Raw genomic sequence first — 15855 nt, forward strand, 5'->3', positions numbered from 1 at the left:
GTGACAATTTACAGTAAACATGCGACACTGCACATATTTCATTGAGACCCTTTATTATTTCAATATCTGCTGGAAATGCATTGATAGATCATTTAGTAACATTTTTATAGCCTTAGAAATGAAACATTTTTTTAAGGTCACTATTGTGACCGGTGGGATTAATGCTTAACAATGTACTCTATTAGAGAGCTATATGGCAATTTATCTGTTCAATAAAATACCTTATTCACCTGTTGAGTAACAAAAACGCCATCTCCGTGTCACAAACCTTTCAGAACATTTCAAATCCCTCAGTTCTCGCCATTTCCATGAAGCTAATGCAATGTTGATTATTTTTTATTACGAGCTCTGTCTCGTTCTCTTTTTTCCCAGCAGGCTCTCCACTGTTTAGCGTTTTTTTAAAGGGGTGGTTTATTATGATGTGTGTATGGTGTGTAATGCTGCTGTTTGAGCATAAGTAACATCTGCAAAGTTACAATGCTCAAAGTTCAAAGCAAAGGGAGATATTTGCTTTTAAAGAAATTGCTTTTTAAGGACTACAACAAATGGCTGGTTGGGACTACACGACATTCCCGGAAGTGCATGAAGAGGTCATGAGATTGTGGAAGTCTCCTTTGACTTCTCGCGACCGCTCAGTGGCCTCCTCTGCCCTCGATGAGGCTGCGGCCAAAGGGTACACTGGGGCCCCCCCGGTGGAACGTTCTGTGGCAATGCAACTGTGTCCCCAGAGCGCCTCCACCTGGCGTGACGACCCTAAGCACCCCTCCAAAGCCTGTAGGTTTTCGTCCACACTCATAGCTAAAGCCTGTAGAGCTGCCTCCTCTTTGCATGCTATGGCCATCCTGCAAGTATATCAGGCACGGGCACTCAGAGACATGCATGAGGGCAGGGCTGATCCAGGGCTCATGCAAGAGCTGCGTACTGCACCCGGGCCGCGCCGTGGGGGTGGTCGCAGGAAGGCGCCCCAGCCCGCATCTGCCCCGCAGCCTGCCAAACACCTTCGAATGCGTTCAGCCGTTGGATTGGTTTGCAGTGATCGACCTGAAGGACGCGTACTTTCCTATCTCCATTCTTCCTCGACACAGACAGGTTTGGGCAGGTTTGCGAGCACAGTGACCTGGTGCTCTGGCACCTTGCCCATCTGGGCCTTCAGGTCAACTGGGAAAAGAGCAAACTCTCCCCCATGCAGAGGATCTCTTTTCTCGGTATGGAAATCGACTCGGTCGCCATGTACGCGTCACTGCATCAGTCACTGCTGAATTGCCTGAGTCAATTCGAGGGCAAGAGTGCATTCCACTGAAGTTATTTCAGAGGCTCCTTGGGCATATGGCATCCACAGCGGCAGTCACGCTGCTCGGACTGCTTCATATGAGACCGCTTCAGCACTAGCTTCGCAATCGATTCCTGAGATGGGCATGGCAAAAGGGCACGCTCCGGAGTGCATGCTAGTGGCGGCCTTCGTGCCAGGCTAGGTGCCTCCATGTGCATGGTTCCCCCGTTGGGCAACCCCCACACGTGTATTTCCACGGTAAGTCTCTTTGAGCATGTGTCTTTCCCTTGTCAAGACCACCTTGCCACCCCTGGGGTTGAAACTTCCACCCTGCGGGCTGGATACCTCAGTGTTTTCTATATGCATCCCGTTCGCGGGTCATATGTGTATTCTGTAAGATCTCCCTGCGGGCAGGCATTGTGTTGCATATTTCCACGGGGATATGCTTCCCAGTGTACCTTGGTATTAGTGCGTTAAGCCTAGCCCTTCGTCAGTGCTAGTCTCACGACAGGGAGCTCTGACTTGCGCAGGGCACTGGAAGACAGCCGCTGTGGCGTGATTAAATAGGGACCTCCATTCGTCAGTCACTGATGTAACTAGTAGTGACTGACTGAAAGGGAACGTCTCGGTTACGTATGTAACCCTCGTTCCCTGATGGAGGGAATGGAGACGTTACGTCCACCTGCCACAACCGCTGTGCCGCTGGAACAGCCTGGCGTTCAGTCTCGGCTCCTCAGCAGGTAACATAATGCGAGATTGCACGCGCAGCTCCTTATATACCCACGACGTGGGGCGGAGTTGTGCCATGCAATTTCCGCAGACCCATGGCATTGCCTTGCCATTGGCTCGTTTTGTAAGAACTCGAAGGTGATAGGCTTCTAAGCGAAACCCCCATTCGTCAGTCACTGTTCCCTCCTTCAGGGAACGAGGGTTACATAACAAAGATGTTTCATGTCAACCTTTCTCGCTCATTGTGACAACTAACCACTCCCACGTTTTTTTGAGTTTAAAATAAAATACTGCATGCGAATAGATCCAGCCTTTATTTCTCATCTGCATTTCAACCAGCCGTGACACCTTTACCCCCAGTATCACAGACAAGGCTTAAGGCTAGTCCCAGACTAAAATGCCAGTTTGAGCTGTCTTAACTGAAAGCAACTTGCACTGACATATCTTAAAATATGTCAGTGCCATTGTTTTGTCTCAAGATGCACACCAGTAACACCAGGTTTTTTTTTTGTTTGTTTGTTTGTTTTTCTAAGGCACATTTATAAAAGCAACTTAAATGTTCTAACTGAACTAATTTTATTCTTTGGTATAATATACAAAGATGCATCATTCACTAATGAAAGGTGTAATAATAAAGTAAATGGGGTCAATTTGTCAACTGTGGAAAGGAGCTTTCTATACCCAGAGCATAATGGTTTTGTCTAAAAATTATATAGTAGTAGGCTATTGGAGATGCAGGGGCCAGTTGCTTGAACATTATGTTAAGACTGTGTCTTTAAGAACTAGTACAAACAACAAGCAGTTAGTTAGGGGTAATCAGTCTTACTTTAGGGGATCAAATTGTTAGACCAATCTACATTTTTATGTACCTGACTTTAAAAAAGTTATGTCCGGTCTTAAATAAAGAATTTGATGACTAACTTGTAAGACTAGTTTTAGCAGTTTATGCAACCGGCCCAAGGCCTTAATGCTTTTAGTTTTTTTGTATGTACTTGTAAGCAATCCTATATAATATCAGCTCTGGAATAAATAAGAAAAAATAAATATGCAAAATTGTCAATACATTTGTGCTTGTCAAGGCAGAGAAAACTCCTTGGGCTTCAATGGGCATTGCTGAGATGATTCATTGTAGGAAATTAAGTGTTTTATTTGTATAGCGTCTTTCCAGGGCTCAAGGATGCTTTACAATGAACAAGCAACAATAATGGCAATGGACAATGATAACAAACAAAACAACAGTAGGTAGATGAGTGTAAAAGTACAGTAAAGGAGAATTATGTAGATGGGGTAGCATACAGCAGGATACAATCAGACACAACAAAATGTAATACAACTTAAGAATGGTAACATTCGGAAAATAAGTGAGTTTTGAAGATAGTTTTAAATTCAGAAATAGTATTAACACAGAGTGATCGGGGGAGAGAGTTCCATAGTTTGGGTGCAACAACACTGAATGATCTGCCCCCCATTGAAGCTAGGCGATGCCGAGGGACAACGAGAAGGCTCGAGTCAGAGGATCGTAGAGAGCGAGTCGGGCTGTAGGGGTGGAGCAGGTTACAAAGATAGGGGGTAGCCAAGCTGTGCAGAGATTTAAAAGTGTGCAGGAGGGTTTTGAATTTAATACGATAAGTCACTGGAAGCCAGTGAAGATCGTACAAAATTGGGGTGATATGGGCAGAACGCTTGGTGTGGGTAAGTATTCTAGCAGCAGAGTTTTGAATGAATTGCAATCTGGAAATGGAGCTAGCAGATAGACCAATGAAAAGGGCATTACAGTAATCAAGACGTGATGTGACAAATGCATGGATGACATTTTCAGCATCTTTGATACTGATGAAGGAACGGAGCTGGGCGATGCAACATAGATGAAAGAATGCTGATTTGGTGATAGAATTAATATGAGCCTGGAAAGAGAGAGAGAGGAGTCAAAGATTACACCAAGATTTTTAACAGTACTAGATGGTTTGATGTGAGAGCCAGCAATCTCACAGGTGAAATTGGTAGGAATTTTGCTAGTGAGTGACCAGTAAAAATAATCTCAGTTTTGTCCATGTTAAGTTTTAGAAAATTTGAATGAGGCCAATATTTTATTTCATGCACACAAGCAGAGATTTTGTTCGTTGTGACAGATGAGCAGGTGTACAGATGGTATATAATTGGATGTCATCAGCGTAAAAATTATAATTAAAACTGTGACGGTGGAAGATCTGACCAAGAGGTATTATGTAAATTATGAATAATAATGGCCCGAGAACGGATCCCTGGGGGACACCTTGCTTCAGGGTGACAGTAGGTGAGCGAAAATCTTGTACTGAAATGTAGAATTGTCTCTCAGAGAGAAAGGAAGAGAACCAAGAAAGAGCAGCACCAAAAATACCCATATCCGAAAGGCGAGAAATGAGTAGTTCATGGGAGACAGTATCAAAGGCAGAGCCGAGGTCGAGCAGCAGGAGTATAGACAGAGAATCAGAGTCACCAGAAAGAAGCAGATCATTCAGTACCTTGACAAGTGCAGTTTCAGTACTAAGAAGGGGGCGAAAACCAGATTGAAAGGGATCAAAGAGATTATTTTCGACCAGAAAAGACTGGGAGGCAACAGTACTTTCCAGTAATTTTGCTATGAAGGGTAGATTTGAAATAGGACGATAATTAGATCAAATTGAGGGATCAGGGTTGGGTTTCTTGAGAACAGGGTTAACAGAAGCAGTTTTGAGTGGCAGAGGTAATGAAGCAGAGGTAAGAGACGCATTGATGACGTGAGAGATAGGTGCAGAGATAAGTGAATGGCAGAGTTTCAGAAGAGGAGTAGGAGCAGGGTCAAGATGACAAGATGAAGGGTTGGATTTCAAAATAAACTGACACAGAAGATGGAGTAGTCAGAGAAAAGAAAGTCAGGCACTGACCAGATTGATTCGGCAAATATCTAATATTTGTAGCATCATTAGAGAAGCACTGGTGGATGGCATCTGTATTTTCTAGCAAGTGATTCATGAATGAACAGTTTATTTATTTATTGTGTTAAATAATGCTTTTGGCCTGTTGCTTGATTTGTTAATTGTGGCAGATACAAGAGTTCAAGGCCGATTTGTAATTTTAGACATGTTCAATAAAAGCTAAATAGTGAACAGTCAGTTCACATAAGAGAGTCAGCCTTCAATACGATGTATTCAAATGTATTGGTGTCGTGAAAGTCAAGTTGCTTGAGTCGGAGGTTATCACGATGGATGATGGCGAGACCACCCCCTTTTACCGTGCATTCGAGGTCTAGACAGATACTTATATCCATCTGGTGTAAGTAGATTTAACTGCAGAAAATCTTCAAGAACTTGCCAAGTTTCAGTGAGAAGAAAAATGTCAAGCTTATTGTCAGCGATCATTTCATTGAGATAAGGGGCTTTGTCCAAGATTGATTGACAGTTCAAAAGTGCAAAGTGATGAAATTACTTATCAAATATCAAATTAGAGGTATGTTGCTGATCGCTATCAATGAGATGGATCAGAAAGCACTGAATAGTGTGACCGGCAGGCAATTGTCTAGGTATGGACGACAGTCTGTAGTTGGTCCAGATGCATGGAAGAGCATTTACCACTCTACAGATAAAGCGTTGTCGGGAAAATTCGTTTCGCGTACCTACTCAGAAGTGACAAAATAAAATAAAATTCTGTAACAAAATTTATAAGGAAAGACCAGTACTTTGTTTAGGCTTGGTTTGTAGGGAATTACAAACCTGCGCACATATATTCAAACGCACATAACTATAGAACCAATTCTTAATGCGCATGTGAACGCCATCAGCGTTTATCACAGGTTCGCGTTTAAAGTCTGTGTAGAGAGAATGGCGTCGTCTTATTAAATTAGTGGCCCCTAATTTAATAACAAATGATCGTTGCGACGGAGTTGAATCAATCAAAACTAACTTTAGTTGGAAAATAACTTTATTAAAGAACTGCTATAAAGCCAAAACAATCTCTGTTACCTTAAATTATACGCTTATCTCTGTAAAGCTGCTTTGAAACAATCTACATTGTTAAAATCGCTATATAAATGAAGATGACTTGACTTGACAAGAGCATCAGGCTTAGAGCAAAAGGTACTCTTGAGTGCACGCTGCGAGCGGTGTATACATCGTGGGTGACGGAGAATCTCTAGTCTCTGACAGTATACATACGTCATCTGATCAAGACGCAGGCGGCAGTTCAAGGCCCTTAGTTGTGATGGCAAATATCCAATATCCATTACAGATGCAAGACAAAAAAAATGAGGCAAAAGAAAAAAGAAGAAAGAATTTTTTTTGCCCAAGGCATGTTGATACCATCTGAAGAGCCGAGCGTGGTAAAGATGTAACAGGGTAGAGAGCTCGCGGCAGCCCGATGGCAAACTTATAGACAATCCAGTTCAGAGATCACCACTGAAAAATGGAGTAATCCAACCAGGTGCGAAGCAGCTGCACAGCATTCTCGAGGTCAGACTTACAGACAGCAGAGGTAGCTAGTGACAACAGTCCAGTTCAGAGATCAGCAGTGAAACGGAGTGATCCACACAGAGTTCCGATAAAAATTATTTGACCAAAAAAAAATATGCAGGCAAACCATACAAACAATCCTGGTGCGAAGCGGCAGCACAGACGTGCACAGCGTACTCGACCCGGAAACGAAGATATGTGTAATATCTTATATTTGAATTTCAACTTTGCATTGTTTTCACTACCTAAAAACAAATTCAATTCAAATTCATGAATGTAGAAAGCTTTCACATAATTCTGAATAGAGCACAAATCCTAATATAAAGATTTTGCTATCCAGTATTAACTCTCAAGTCTGTCACAATAATAGACAGCAAATTATTACAATGCCTGAACTTCGACCTCTGAGAGTAGGTATTTGAGATGTTCCAAGAAACCTGTGGATTAACAGCAATGAACCATAAAGAAATAAAAAGAAAGAGAAAGAAAACTTTAAAATCAAGATGATAACCCCCCCCAAAAAAGCTATTTATAAATTTAGCATGATCACTTGTATTTCCATATCACTCAGTGTTGCTGAACCCCTGCAGACACTATAGTCTCCACTTTTACAACCGTTAAGAGGCGTATAAAACTAAGCTCTCAAATAAATTCCTTAATCTTCTATAATGAATTCTCCAGGCTCTTTTGACATGTCACTGACGCAGGAGTGGATTGTCCCCCGAACGTACGTTTTTGATACGTCAGAGCGATGATCAAAAACCACAGCATTCAAATTGACCGAAGAGGCACACATTAAACATATTGCTGACACAGACGCTCAGATTAAAGAGTGAGGTTGCAAGAATTTCCATACTGTATGGTACACGCTGCAGCTCAGTCGAATATGAAAGCGCCGGAGCTGCCGGCAGAATTCATTTAGGTATGTTTGAGTCTCTCAGCTGAAGATTCCCTGAGCTTGAGATTAGAGCAATCCAGAGTCAGACCTGACATTCTTTTTCAAGTGCTTTCAAATCAAGCATGCGGCATTCAGTTCGAGCTACTTAAAGTTTGAGGAGTTGAGCATTATAGGCAAGGAATGTATAACCATAAAACTCCCAACTCCATGAGGCTTTAGTGATTAATGCACTCTGCTCTAACCTCTATGAATCATTAAAACCCCTTTTATTATTTCTAACATTTCTATTTCATATTTGAACAAATGTTAGGTCTAAACTGTCCACGTTAGAAGCACAAGCTGGATGTCATTCACAGCTGGACTGTAGAAAGAGAGTGATAATAATGTGTCAGGCTAATGTCTGTGAGACTGCACTGCTACAGGGACAAAGGATTCTCATTAGTCATACTGTCTATAAGACACTTATCCATCCTCTCTGCAGCTCCTCGCTTATAATGAGAGAATGATTGCATCTTTCTATGCAACTGGAAAAACGGTTTTTCGGTATTACGCAAACAATTTAGCTTTCCGGTTAGAGAAACACAAGATTAAAGCGTTGTCAAATAAGCCACACTTCAAGAATTTGCTAAAAATGCAAATGACAATGCAGGATTTTTAATTCTTGAGCACTCGACTCCCAAACGGTCGGGAAAAACAGGGTTCCAAATAACAACCGGTCCACGCCACCTCTTCCTCAAACTGCTGGGGTGTGTGTGAGTGAGAGTGTGTTCAGCTATAATTCTGCTGCTTTCGTACTGGCAACTCAAGAGCACCATCTTCAGGCCAAGTGAATATTGGTCAATTCAGTGTTAGATGGGGAACAAATTCAAACAAAGTAAAACAAAAATTGTGGAGTAGCCTACCCAGACTGGTGTAAAGAAGAGTAGCCTACCTGAAAACCATACTTGAGAGTAAAAGTACAGATACCTTACAGCGAAAATGACTTCATTACAAGTTACAAGTCACCAATTCCAATACAACTTGAGTAAAAGTCTTAAGGTGATGATACACGGGGCAACTTTTTGAGCAATGTTGCACTCGACGTCATCGGCCTCAACACCAACAGGCACGTCCTCATCTCGTATATTAAACACCTGCGATTCAGAAACTACCTGCTAATGCACTTGTGTTGGAGTAAATTAGCTTTATTGACAAGTTTGGGTGAGTAAGAGCACTAATGCACAAGATATAATACCTTCAATGCCCTGTAGATGGAGATACTTCGTCTTTTCTAGCAGAAATGAACTGCCTCAGAAAAAGCTATGTGCCATGCATTACTCATCACGAATGTTTCGGAGTAATAGGCCTACATATACTTATTAAAAAATGTAGTCAAGTAGAGTAAAAGTTGCTAATATATTTTACACTCAGTCAAAAAGATACTAAAGTACAGTAACTGATTACATTTACTCCAGTACTGTGCACCACTGGGAGTAGCCTACCTCCATTTTAATAAATTAAAATATGTCCACACATAATTTGGCTAAGAAATCAGGCCGAACACTTACATTGATGGATAAAAGTGAGTGACATTATTTAAGTATTTATAACAACAGGAACACTTCGACATGTCAGGGGAAGAACCAACTTCCTCAAAACAATGTTTTTAGGGTTTAGGCTACAGTGTACAGAATTCATATTGTAAATATGAATCATAAATAAACTTGATTCTTGCCAGTCTGCCGTTTTGTTTAATACATTGCTACTTTTTTTCGCTAATAAAGGTTAGCTGGTAAAACCTAAATGAGCCACCTGTTTGTTAGGTCAGCAGTTGGATTGTGAAGTTAGAGAACACAAACGGAAATTTAAACAATTAATGCAAACACAATCAGTTAATTTGAGTCACTTTTAGTCAATTCTAATGATTTTATTTAGTTTAGTTTTTACACAACTTTATACAAATGCTTCACGGATGGCCATTTGAGAACCACTGATCTAATCCAATAAATAATATATGTTGCATGTGCTTTCGTAAGGATATAATTACTAATAGGAGGAAACTATACACTATTATAGTGTAAAATATACTATACATATGAAATTACTCACTGAAAAGCATTTTATATGCATGCCAATCATGTCTTTATAAAATTATTTAAAATAATGACTTTAACAATGCTATATGCCTTACTGATAAACTGAAAATCATATGCAAATCTGACTTCATATTTATTCTGCTATAGCATTTTATGTTCAGGATATGTATTAGGTTTCTAGTTTCTAATGCACTGATCTAGTTGTAAGCAAGCAATACAAACCCAACTACTTTCTTTTATTAAATATATATTTATTTATATTTCATATATTACAATGAAAAATGAAAAAGACTTCATCCTATCTCATTTTAAACATCCTCGCCAGGAAGAAAAGCTCTGCTGACTCCTTCCTGCTTGCTCTTGGCTTTACGGTTCTTACATCTTGAAACATAGAGGAAAGTCTCTGCTGGAGCTTATGGGCCAGAGCTCCATCCCAGTATTTACAAATCAAAGAGCCCCCGGGACGCAAAACCTTGTCAGCTAAGTCCAGCGCTGATAGACACATGGTGACCAGTCTTTCATGATCCAGTTCCCTGAGCCCACTGGCATTGGGGGCCATGTCACTGAGGATGACATCTGCTCGAGCTTCAGGGAGGAGCCTCTCCAGCGCCACGTGAGTTAAAGGAGCAGTGATGTCGTGATTGGACAGAAACTGAGCTCCATCCAAAGGGGCGATGCGTAATATGTCTATTCCTACTACGCTTCCTTTTGGAAGATCTGCACCTGGAATGAACAAAGGGATGGTGTTTAGGCTATATCAGCTTTGAAAAAAGAATGTAAGAAACATTTAATGGCCTGTTCACACCAAGAACGATAGCTATAAAGATAACAATAACTATATTTGCATCCACAGCAGGAGACAAAATGCAACATGGATTCTGATTGGCAGCCAATGTTTTTTATTGTTCAGCCTGAAAAAAAAAAAAAAAAAAAAAATTGTTCTGAAAGTGATTCCAACAATATTGTTTCTCTGTGTTGTTATCGGTGTAGTTGTGGTGTGGACTGCACTAATCTTTTATACTTAAAACGATTTTTAGAACCTTATTTTTACCCATATTTATACACTACTGTCCAAACGTTTGGACTTGGTGAGACTTTTTCTTTTTATGAAATATTATTTGAAATTATATATCAAAATACAGTAACAACAGTAATATTGAGAAATAGTATAACAACTGTTTTCTATTTTAATATATTTTAAAACAATTTATTCCTGTGATCAAAGCTGAATTTTCTTCAGTGTCACATGATCCTTCAGAAATCATTCTAATATTCTGATTTATTATCAATATTGGAAACAGTTGTGCTGCATAATATTTGTTATAACATGTGCTGTGATACTTTTTTCAGGATTCTTAGTTGAATAAAACGTTTTTAAAAAAAGAGCAGCATTTATATAAAATAGAAATGTTTTGTAACAATATACACTACCATTCAAAAGTTTGGGGTAAGTATTTTTTTCCTTTATTGAAATAAATTAATACTTTTATTCAGCAAGGATGTGGTAAATTGATCAAAAGTAAAGACTAATTAGAAAAGATTTCTATTTTGAATAAATGCTGTTCTTTTTAACTTTTTATTCATCAATACATCATGGAAAAAAATATCACAGGTTCCAAAAAATATATTAAGAAGCACAACTGTTTCCAACATTGATCATAACTGAGTATCAAATCAGCATATTATTATGATTTCTGAAGGATCATGTGACACTGAAGACTGGAGTAATGGCTGATGAAAATTCAGCTTTGAATCTTTTTAAATTGTAATATTATTTCATAATATTTAACAATATTTAATTAGAAAGAGATTAAAAATAGTAATGTTTTCAAACTTTTGACCTGTGCTAACATTCTGATTTGATGCTCAAGAATCATCTAGTTATCAATGTTGAAAGCAGTTGTGCTGCTTAATATTTTTGTTGAAACCATTCAGAATTTAAGCTAATTTATTTGAAATATATTTTTGTAAGAAAAAAAAATAAAAATTTTTTAATTACTTCACCTAACTAATTAGGCACTATTATTTGCCCCACAAGATGGCATGCATAGACATCATATGATGTGATGATATGTTAGTGATTCATTCATTTCAATTCAATTCAGCAACTCACTTACTTTCTGCTGTTGAATTGACTCTCTGGACGGCAACTTGACTCCACGCACCAGGCGCAGCACCACAATCTATGACGCTTAAACCAGGTTTCAGAAGTCTGTATTTGTCATCTATCTCGATCAGTTTAAAGGCGCTTCTACAGCGGTAATTCTGCAGGTGAGCAGCTTTAACGAAAGGGTCATTTAGCTGCCGCACCAGCCATCTCTGATCAGCAGCACTTCTCCCCTTCATGTGCAGAGGCGTCTTCTTTAGCGAGACCGCTGACACGTGAATGCACGACCTTTGTATACATTTCCACATCATTTACAAAGAAGTGACCTGTAGAGGAAATTAATGAAAAACAAGAAGACACATGTGCGTCTGGTGTCCGCATGATGTCAAAGATGCGCGAACATTGCGCAGAACTTTTCAAATCACTGAGTTATACATTATTGTGCTTTATTTGTCTTTAGGATAACGTGTTAATCATTTAGATTAAATGCATTAACCTATATATCAGATACTCTCACGGTTTTAGATGGCCATCCTTGAATTTATTTCTGTCTAATATTTTTTTCAGTCGAGAATATTTGACCGTTGCACACTACGATGTCCGATTCGTGAAGGACTCGTTCTTTTGAGTCGGATCTTTTCAATGAACTTCATGTGACGGAAATAATAGCCTTTACTAGTCGCATAGCAGAAATGTTACTAAATAAAACGTATTTGATATATTTTGCAAAAACATAAAAAAAAAAAAAACGATTAATTGATTTTTGGTGGTTTACATGTTTTTAAGTTCGTTTAGTTCTGTTCGAAAGAACCGATTCAAAGAAACGAGTCGGATTTCCGACCGAGAACATTTCACTGTTGCACTCTCGATTACAAATCTTAGGTAGGCGGAGTTTATATATTTTGCAGATCTGTAAATCATCTGTTAAAAAACCTGTATGTGGACGTCAGTCACTATGATGACCAAATTCACTGTTGTCAATCTGAAACCTCCATGTGATCGCGAGCAACACGCGGGAAACAAGCTCGACCGACTCATTAAACTCTAATATATCCGTAATCACGCATCTGTCTTAATATATGTTATTTTGTTTTATATGTTACATTTTTTTGTCTATACTGATTTCGTTGGACAAAGTAAGCAAATTATTTGGGTAGAAGCAACTTAAGAAACTGTACTGTACTGATTTATATTAATCATCTACCCATTTGTCGCTTGTTGTTTACAGACTCATCTTTTGAATGCTGCAGTGCTAGTGTAAATAAAAGTAAGAACTTGATCTGTATAATGAAATATATTATTTAAAATACAAATCCTCCATATTGCAGGAAGCAACTGCTGAACGATAAAACATTATAATGATATAGCCCATATATAAAGACATTGTATTACAGCATGTTGTATTATGTACAGGGTGATGATGCTGAGCTCTAAACTGCTGACCCTGGTGCTGGTAGTGCAGCCCGGCCGGGTGTTATTGGGCTTGAAGAAGAGAGGCTTTGGAGTGGGCAAATGGAATGGGTTTGGAGGGAAAGTCCAGACAGGAGAGACCATAGAGCAGGCTGCCCGACGGTGAGGCCAGCACACAGTCACTGATGTGTTCTTCTGCAGCAATGACACACAACAGTTCACGATCCTTGATATGCTATTGTGGATTTTGTTAACATCTTTAATTAGAATTTCATTTTTGTTTTCATTCGCATTTAGTTTGTGTTAAAGTTTGAGTAGGCTATAGTGTTTGTGTCGTTTTTTTAATGTCTATATAGTTATTTATTAATAAAGTTAGTCCTTAAGTTTAAACTAAACAAACATGAGAAATGTTGCTTTGGTAACTAGCTGAAATAATATAAATTTGAGTTTTTATATTTAATTTTATTTTTATGTTTATTTTATTTCAAGTAATGAAAATCATTTTTATTTAATTTTTTATAATTTGTTAACAATAATAACACTGGTTAATATAACGTGACCAGATTTCTGAAATGGGACCCGTGGACATTTCCTAGTTCAGTGGTTAAAATATTAAGATCAAATTTTTGTTTTTTAATTGTTGTGGGTTCCATAATACTGTTATTATAATCAGTGTTGAGGAAAGTGACTTTTAAAAGTAATGTGTTATAATATTGCTTTACTCCCTAAAAAAGTAACTAATTGCATTACTTGGTTACTTTTTATGGAAAGGAACGTGTTACATTACTTTTGCGTTACTTTTTCTCACCTGGGCTGAGCTAATGAAAACAAATATATATATATATATATATATATATTAGGGCTGTCAAATGATTAATCGCGATTAATCGCGATTAATCGCATCCAAAATAAAAGTTTGTTTTTACATAATATATGTGTGTGTACGGTGTATAATTATTTTCTATATATAAATACACACACATGCATGTATATATTTAAGAAATATTTGCATGTATATACTGTGTATATATATTTATATTATATATAATTTATATTATATATAAATATTTTATATATAAATAACACATTTTCTTAAATATATAAATGCATGTGTGTGTATTTATATATAGAAAATAATTATACACCGTACACACACATATATTATGTAAAAACAAACTTTTATTTTGGATGCGATTAATCGTGATTAATCGTTTGACAGCCCTAATATATATATATATTTTAATAAGACCAAAACGCAGGAGAAGAAATTTAACACTAACATCAGCAATAAAAACAAACGAAAAAGAAACACAAATGTGATGTTTATCTAAAATCAATTAAAAAGGTTTAATTGGATCATCGAAGGTTAGCAGCAAAAACATTGGTTAATAAAGTGAGAATAAATGCATAAAGTAAACATTTTTGCAGTGTATTTGTTATAAAGTTAGACATTTCCGGGAACGACACCAAAAATGGTCACCCATTAATATAATTGCGTTACAGTTCCAACACTGAGTAATAGCAGTGTTTTTCAGGTGTAAAAGCATTAAGAATGGTCGTCTTTCTGGTACCAAGAGACTGAAAGTGAAACATACTTTAGAAAAGCCATACTTTTCCCTCCAGTGTCTGTTTTTTTCACTTCCTTGAAGCTACACATCAAAGTTAAACAGTTTGAACCTTGTAACGCTGCGAATGATTGATATTATTTACTTCTCTGTTGAACTTAACAATGCTGTCCGCGATTGGTCATGTTCAATCTTCCCTGCTTTTATTGGTTTCCAGCTGAAACAAAATGTCATTTAATTTGACAGGGAGCTGCTAGAGGAAAGTGGCCTCACTGTTGACACCCTTCTCAAGATTGGAAATATCAAATTTGAGTTTATTGGGGAAACAGAATTGCTCGATGTCCACATTTTCAGAGCTGACACCTATAAAGGAGAGCCAACCGAATCAGACGGTAATACAGCTCCACATCACTTTATGATCCAGTTTGTAAGACACATGCTGAGACAGAAGGTCTAATAACGTGCCACTGAAGCGGTTTGTTTTGTCTTTCAGAGATGAGGCCACAGTGGTTTGACACAGACAAAATACCTTTCAGCCAGATGTGGGCAGATGATGTCCAGTGGTTCCCATTGATGCTTCAGAAAAAGAAGTTCTTGGGATATTTTAAATTCCACGGTCATGATGTGATAGTGGAGCATAAACTGGAGGAGGTGGACGACGTTTGATTGGGGTTTTAATACCATTGATGGACATTGTCATTGTATCAGTGGAAATTATCCAGCAAAATGTGATGTTCACACTACTGAGTACATGACTCCATGGAGCACGACATGCATAAGAAAATAACGTTATCCATTAGTTTGATGTTTCATTTATATTTTGGTTGAATCCTCAAATGCATCATGATCTGTATTCTGATTTTTTTGTGTTTACCTGTTTCTTTGTTCCTTATTCTTACAACTGATTTTCCATCAGTAGTGTACATAAAGTTCTTTCATATCCAACTACCTGTCCTCTAAAAAACAAGTTTAATCAGAAGAAAACAAGTTTAACTTCATTAAATATTCTGACGTACATCTTTGTGCATTCTTCAATGATTTCAAATTATATATGATAAATATATCTATAAATAAATAAATATATATATTTTTAGGCATACTTTCATATCTAGAAAATAAACTGGCTGCATAATAAGAACCAGTTTCAGAAACATATATGTTGAAAACAGTTATGCTGCTTTTATTTTTTGTGGAAACGGTAATCTTTTTTTTTTTTTTTAAATGAATAAAAAGTTGAAATCGAAATATTTTTTTATACATTATGAATGTTACTGACACTTTTGATCAAACTTGCATTTACTCTCTGTGCCAGCAGATGGCAGAATTGAATATGCATTT

At 38.0% G+C, this 15855-nt stretch overlaps 2 protein-coding genes across 7 annotated transcripts; one reads left to right on the top strand and one right to left on the bottom strand.

The window, feature by feature from the left end:
• Nucleotides 1–9733: 9733 nt before the first annotated feature.
• mrm2 (mitochondrial rRNA methyltransferase 2) lies at nt 9734–12127 on the bottom strand (the record flags this gene model as incomplete). 3 transcript variants are annotated; one of them, XM_079891305.1, is made up of 3 exons in its annotated part: nt 12039–12127; nt 11553–11868; nt 9734–10158 (listed from the first exon to the last, which is right to left on the bottom strand). In XM_079891305.1, exons 2-3 carry the CDS (start codon nt 11851–11853, stop codon nt 9734–9736), a joined length of 726 nt encoding a protein of 241 aa, XP_079747431.1. In that variant the 5' UTR covers nt 11854–11868; nt 12039–12127. The 3 variants fall into 3 exon arrangements, with proteins under 3 accessions (XP_079747431.1, XP_079747433.1, XP_079747432.1); XM_079891307.1 differs by having other exon boundaries at nt 12060–12094; XM_079891306.1 differs by lacking the exon at nt 12039–12127 and having other exon boundaries at nt 11553–12002.
• nudt1 (nudix (nucleoside diphosphate linked moiety X)-type motif 1) lies at nt 11579–15533 on the top strand. 4 transcript variants are annotated; one of them, XM_079891339.1, is made up of 5 exons: nt 11579–11706; nt 12771–12809; nt 12956–13114; nt 14764–14909; nt 15011–15533. In XM_079891339.1, the coding sequence occupies exons 3-5, from the start codon at nt 12960–12962 to the stop codon at nt 15181–15183; spliced, it is 474 nt and encodes a 157-aa protein (XP_079747465.1). In that variant the 5' UTR covers nt 11579–11706; nt 12771–12809; nt 12956–12959; the 3' UTR covers nt 15184–15533. The 4 variants fall into 4 exon arrangements, with proteins under 4 accessions (XP_079747465.1, XP_079747463.1, XP_079747464.1 ...); XM_079891338.1 differs by lacking the exon at nt 11579–11706 and adding an exon at nt 12454–12678; XM_079891336.1 differs by lacking the exon at nt 11579–11706 and adding an exon at nt 12456–12597.
• The last annotated feature ends 322 nt before the right edge of the window (nt 15534–15855 follow it).

The sequence above is a fragment of the Squalius cephalus genome (genome assembly GCF_949319135.1).
Source record: "Squalius cephalus genome assembly, chromosome: 1".
Lineage (NCBI taxonomy): Eukaryota > Metazoa > Chordata > Actinopteri > Cypriniformes > Leuciscidae > Squalius > Squalius cephalus.